The sequence below is a fragment of the Setaria italica genome, chromosome III (assembly GCF_000263155.2).
Source record: "Setaria italica strain Yugu1 chromosome III, Setaria_italica_v2.0, whole genome shotgun sequence".
Classification (NCBI taxonomy): Eukaryota; Viridiplantae; Streptophyta; class Magnoliopsida; order Poales; family Poaceae; genus Setaria; species Setaria italica.
Genome location: NC_028452.1, coordinates 14,290,596 through 14,297,333, shown reverse-complemented (window position 1 = coordinate 14,297,333; position 6,738 = coordinate 14,290,596). Strand labels below are relative to the sequence as shown.

General features: G+C 42.6%; 1 protein-coding gene across 1 annotated transcript; it reads right to left on the bottom strand.

The window, feature by feature from the left end:
• Positions 1 to 2,630: 2,630 nt before the first annotated feature.
• LOC101786155 (NAD(P)H dehydrogenase (quinone) FQR1) lies at positions 2,631 to 6,117 on the bottom strand. Its single transcript, XM_004961541.4, has 4 exons — positions 5,969 to 6,117; positions 3,637 to 3,730; positions 3,202 to 3,464; positions 2,631 to 3,092 (listed from the first exon to the last, which is right to left on the bottom strand). The coding sequence occupies exons 1-4, from the start codon at positions 5,989 to 5,991 to the stop codon at positions 2,858 to 2,860; spliced, it is 615 nt and encodes a 204-aa protein (XP_004961598.1). The 5' UTR covers positions 5,992 to 6,117; the 3' UTR covers positions 2,631 to 2,857.
• Between the last annotated feature and the right edge of the window lie 621 nt (positions 6,118 to 6,738).

Below are 6,738 nucleotides of genomic sequence, written 5' to 3'. Positions count from 1 at the left end.
GCTTAAGTTAGGTTAGTTAAAGAAATTAAATTGTGGGTTAATCTTTTATTGGTAGATTAGTGTTGGCTTGCAACTTTATCATGAAGATAAGTTGTATAGTCTTTATTTCCAAAAACTTTACATATCTAACTTTGGCATGCATCATATCGTAGAACGAGAAGCCTCGGAAGTGGATTTCTTGGATTTCTCAGAAGAACCTCAAGAAATTGAGGAGGTTGTTGAATTGATTCCTTGTGTTGAAGGATCTTCAGAAGAAACTATTTTTTTTGTGAACCAAGGCAAGCCCCGGTGCATCCATACCTATCTAATTTCTGAAATTATTATTCATGGTCCAAATTATTGGTTATTTCCTAGGAGTTGATTAAAACCTACTCTTATGCATAAAACAACCTTGTTTGTAGGACATCTTTGCCACCTGTTCAAATAATTAGTAACCATCCTATGCTTAGAAATGCTTAGATTCTCCCTTGAAGTAACTTTTGTTACTCAATCACCTAAGGTTAATATTATCATACATGTTGATCAAGAAAAAAATAGCTTTGGATCTGTCCACTGAATTTAATCTGTTTAAGGCCCGTTCGTTATTTTAACCGCTGACGAGTGATTTTCACCTGGTTTCTTACTGCCATTGGGAACCAGCAAGCCCGGTAGGTTAGTTGGTTCTCTGATTGGAAATATTCTTACCCGTGCTTGGCGTGCGGCAGAAAGGCAGGGGCATAGCCTGAAACTCACATGGAGATCAGACCAGACGTGGGGTCCCATGTGGGGGTGCGTCCTTGGGTTCGGGTAATTATAATTCAAATCTTTGGGTACGGCTAATCGAAAGGTTGTTATGCGCAACCCGATCAGTTATGCATGGCTGGTGATTGGGTATCTCCTGCAGGATGTAAATCAGTCCACATCGCCGCAATTCTCGGTTATAAATGCACTTGATCATCATTTAAGCATCATAGAGTAATCAAGTTGAATATAGTATTTTCCTTGAATTAATATTGATGTATGATGTTTAGTTCCACTTGATTGATAAAAATATTTTATTCACCTAGACTGGTTAGGTAAAGAACTAATATTGAATAAAATAACAAAACTAAGGTTCCACAAGTAGTAAGCTTTCCGAAAAATGTGAGTCAGCTAGTACACTACTATCATATTCCTTGAAACATTATTTTCAATCTACCTATACTGGTTAGTCGGGTCACTCTTGCCGAGTACCTTTGTAGTCAGGGGATCCCTTGTTATTGTTTTCAGATGCACAGCAGGGGCCAACTAAAGAGGAAGGCCCGAAGAACTAGGGTATTTATGGGTCTCGTAATACCCTAGAGTGAAACCTAGTTGTATAATCACTTTACCCCTCGGACTTGTTTGATGTTCGAAACTTTTAGAATGGTCTAACTTACACTTTAAGATTGTTTCAATATATGGTTTGTAATAATTCACACCTCCAGTATATATGTAAAAATGTAATATTTGTTGATGCTTTCCCTTCGTGGAAGCGATCCTGATGTATGGCTACGATTCAAGTTGTGGATGATTCGAGGCGTCCTAGGGACACTCGACAAACTACCGAATTTAAACTGTTTTAAGTGTGTTTCGTATAATTATTGTTTCGACAGCGATTAGGCGCACTTAAGCCAATTTAAGTCGGACGGTTGCACCACATCATTCAACGATTAGTAGACTATATTAGTTAGTACTCTGTTGTCTTTATTAACAAAAACATATTAGTTATAACAAATGATTTTTGTGAAATAATTTGTTGCCTGTAACAATGCATGAGTATAAAACTAGTGATAATACAAAGAATAGAAACAACTCACGATTGAGGTTAAAGTTGTTATCTATCATCGGGCTATACTACCTAATAATAGAAACAAGTATGCATACATATGCCATATACCCTTAAGGGGTTAAATCCGGGGGGGGGGATTGTAGGGTTCTTTACGCCAAAATATTTTGGGGAAAAAATCTTAGGGTGATCTTTTATGGGATTCCTATATGGTTTCCGGAAGGTAGACAAGTAACTTATCTTTAAACCCATATTAAACTTATGTACAATATTTTTTTAACATCCATCAATATTTGTTGACATTTATCAATATTTTCTTAAAAGGGATGGTTTAATTGTTACCAACATTTCTTGATGTTACCAACTTTTTTAAAAAACTTTTTTACACTCATCAATATTATTACTCAACAATTTTTACACGCACCATTTTTTTTTTGCATTCACCAATATTGTTTTGGCGTTTGCCAGCTGCGTAAAAAAAAGAAAGAATAATGTAGATAGGAAGGAGCGAGCCCCAAGAATAAATGCTGAGATAGTTCATGTAAATGTTGAAATAGTTAGTTGGATCGTTGTGGGCCAGTTATTAGGCTACAACCGGGCTATAATGTTTAATTATGTATCTACCGGAAGAATATTAAAGGAAATCCAATTTTTAGGTGTCTTTTTTCTTGGGCCGGCCTGCTTGACACTCGCACGCTATATATATGAACACTTGGGCCGCGCTAGCTTCGGCTGCCTACCGGATTGCGCCCAAAAAGGGTAGTAAGTAGGCCGAAACCAAGGACTTTTGTTCCTTAGCCCAAGCAAGCGGGGGTGATATTAGAGCACAGGGAGTCAGTGATCCTGTCAAAAACGAAAATAGAAGCACACAGTGGTATATCAAGCACAAACGCACAATCCGCGTACCAAATTCACAAGCAGTTCAATCCAAACCACAACAATACCGGCCGAATAACACGCCATCGTAGTGTAGAGTAGCGAACGAGATCCACAAGAACAGCTATATATGGATGCTGCACAAGGTGTATATGTAGGTGCAGGTACGCGCGAGCACTGGCATGGCCATGGCGCTCAGGCGGATCCACCCTTGAGCCTCTTGGCGATGCCGGCGAAGTACTTGCCTTGGTGGAAGGCGTGCTCCAGCTCCACCTCCGTCGGCCACCGCGAGCCGTCCCCGGCGAACGTGCCCGCGCCGTACGGGCTGCCGCCCTGCACGCTCTCCATGCCGAACATCTTGGCGCCGAACGTGTACCCCACCGGCACGAACACCATCCCGTGGTGCGTCAGCTGCGTCACCGCCGTCAGCCTGACCAAGGGAAAACGTTAGCATGCACATACATATTACCGGCTGTCCCTATCACTCTCTGGACGTGATCAATCAGCTTGTGCGACGCGAGGTGTGCAAGACAACTCACGGCGTGGTCTCCTGCCCGCCGCCCTGGGTGCCGGTGCTGAAGAAGATGCCAGCGGGCTTGCCGGCCAGGCTCTGCTCCCGCCACAGGCCGCCGGTGGCGTCGAAGAAGGCCTTCATCTGCGCGGCCATCATGCCGAAGCGCGTGGGGAACCCGAAGAGGATCCCGTCGGCCTCCGCGAGCTCCTGCGGCGTGATGATCGGTGCGTCCGTCTTCGGGGGCGCGCCCATCTTGCCGAGCACCTCCTCGGACAGAGTCTCAGAGACCTATTGGCATGGGTTTTACATGGCTCGTCAGAAGCAGAGTGACAATTGCCAAGCATGCAGGCTGGAATGCCCACTAGAAACACGTTATTAGCTCTAGCTTTCGACAGGCATCCAAACCAGAGATTATTGCAGTGTTGCCAACTTACGACACTACATGGATGTTGAGACTGACCTGCCATATCTTCACCTCCACACCTTCGACAGAGGCGGCGCCTTTCTTGATCTCCTCAGCTAGCTTGGAAACATGCCCGTACATGGAGTAAAACCTATTGAAAAAAATGGGTACAGTTTTTTACTGCTTTTACGATGGATGCGAACGACTGTGCAATAACTAAAATGATTGAATATCGATCACTCTTACTTTCGGTATATGCACAATTTACACTCAGGGAACTCTTTAGGAAGGAAGAACAGAGTAAAGCTTACACCGAAGGAATGAGGGTATCATAAGCCAAATTGTATTGGGGATGTTTGTTCATGATAAAAAAGAGGTTACATGTAAGTCCATAACTTAACACATAATATATGATATAGTTACTTCAGCAAAGATGGTATCCTATGGATACAAATTTTTGCCCCAAGCTTCCAAATGGTGTATTCTTTTTATGTAAATTACTGCTCCGCAATAACATTACTGAAAAATATTTCAAGTGTCAATTAGGTATTTAGGTGTAAAGATGTACTAGAAAGAAACACGTGTTCCCCATCTTTTATTGAAAGGTTTCTAGACGCTCTCACTTTTTCGGTAGTTGGACAATCTCATTCGGGCAGAAAAATCTAAGTGAATTACTGTTTACTTATATTAAATGATATTAGAGTGGTTGTTTACCTTTTCAAGCTGTCATATACATGTGACTTCAACTATAGAGATGTGATGTGGGCTGACAGATACACTGTTGTCTGCCAAAGTGCCAATAACAGGATCCATGCACCCAAAAACTAAACAGTCAAGTATGCCAAGTTCAAGTATTCAGTAAGACCAATGAACTTCATGGTCTTAATATTTGGATATTAGTTAATGCAATTGTTTGGGTTTGGGATGCAAATAAGAAGAGATGAAAAAGTGTGAATCAAGTAAAGGGTCCATGCGTTGATTTGCAAGTGGGAAGCAACAAGAGGTAGCAAACATGCATGCCCATCAGAAGACAGAGTGGGATTGTACTGTTGTAGTGGAAAATCCACATCAACATAAAAGGGCATATGTGGATTTCATAATTGCCCACGAAAGAAAAGTAATGTATCATTAAGGCTTTCTAGAAGTTTTGCATATACAGACAGAAACAACGGCATCAAAAGTTTAATAGGCATACAATATATGTAAGAAGCACCGATGAATTTTGATCATTGAAAGGAATAGAAATTGTAACAAGCTAGATTATTAAATCTGAAAAAAACAAAAACAGTTCTTAGGATATGCTTTAATTGTAATTTTAGGTCAGTTTGCAATTGAACTGTAGTTTCAGCTCAATGAGCAGATAAAATTTGCTCCTCTACAGAAAACAATTTTAGGACACGCTTAAAACTCCCTTTAGATGGAGACAATGTAAAATTTAATGATTCCTTCTAATTTTAAGCCAGGTTTTATTTTGCTAGGATTTTCATCTTGAATGACTGATACAAATTGGACATGATCTTGTATTGATAGATTAACCTTGACAGCAGTTAACATGTGGATTCCATCTTTTTAATGTTGAGTACTCTAACTTCTTGCAGTATGATAAAAATAAAAAAATGCATCGCTATTGCTAAATGCTAAATGTTTCCGGCTCCCAGCATTGAAAAAAATAAGAAGATGGATTTGTAATTGGTCATGACCAATTAGACTTGGTAGCTGGTGGGGAACAGGGAGTCGGTGAAGCTGTCATACATGACTAAATCAAATGTCTGTCAAAGCAGCCGTTCATGATAATAGAAACCTAATCAAATCGCCGTGAGTCTCACTATCAGTGATGATGTGAGCCACCAGTATAAAACTAGAAATCATTGCAAGAACGCTCGCGGCATCGCCAATAACTCCATCGGGGCGAAAATCTATCAGCATTTCCCACGACAAGAAAAGGTTTCGAGTAAAGCCAACCGGCCACGGCCATGACTAAACTAGTGCAGGATACGTTCCCACCATCAGGGCATCACGGAGGGGCCATTGGCCTAACCCACCCCCGTGATGGAGACATTGACAGCCAGAAACCAAATTATTCAGTAGCCTATCTAAACCCTTTCCCAACTGCCTCAAGTTCATTGATCCTGGACACAACCGGAGTGATCGAAACTGAAATTAAACCTTCTTGAAGCATCATCGAAAGTTGCAGAGCAATTTTGAAGGAAAAAGAAATGGCACAGCAATGGCCTGCGAATTCTGATTACGGGACTTTCGATTTAATTCCAAAACAACTGAGTTCAGCACCGCGCGGTCTAATTTGATTCGAAGGCATCGGCGGCTTTTTATTCGTAAAGGAAAGAAAAACAAGCTAGGGCAGTAGGCGGGTGGTGCGGCGGATACTTACACGACGTAGACCTTGACCGCCATTGGAGCTCTTCGGATCTGAGATCTGGAGGCAGGGAAAGGAAGGATCGAGGACGCTGGCGTTTTCTTTGTTTAATGGGTTCGAGATGCAGACGATGGGGAGAGGGAGGGCAGAGTATTTATAGGCCGCAGGTGCCGTGGCGCCAACTGTGATCCAGCGTGGCAGACGCCACGTCAGCCCATCTGTACTTCAGGGTTGCATTAGAATTCAGAAATTTGGCCTCGTGAGGAAGCAAGAAATTCAGGATCGAGATTTCGTGGTTGTACGTAAACACTTTCGGCAGCAGTTAATATTACCGCGTGCATTAGCTAAGCTTGACAGCTCTGTGCAGAGACCAAATAGCATGGAGAACCACGAATTTTGGAGCTTCCTTTGCAAGTTCGGAACATAGCAATTTCGTAATGGACCAGTTCAATCTCTGCAGGGTTCATCTCCAACCATGCCAAGATGCCTCCATGATCTCTCACTGTCGCCACCAACAACCCTGACGGCGACGGGTTCTGGAAGCTCCAAGCTATAGGCTATGGCAGGGTGGCACAGGCAGATTACTAGCTCGTCCATTGGTTTTGGCGTTTTGCAATTTCAGACAAGAAATCAGGCCGTTAAGCAGACTGATTACGTGCTCATGACCCTTTGATCGAGCCGATCGGAGGGGAGGATGCATGGATCCCGCGTGCAGGCGGAGCATTCATTCCACCTCTGAGCTGCCGTTTCACCCATCGTCCATCGCCTCCGGTGCCACGTTTCTT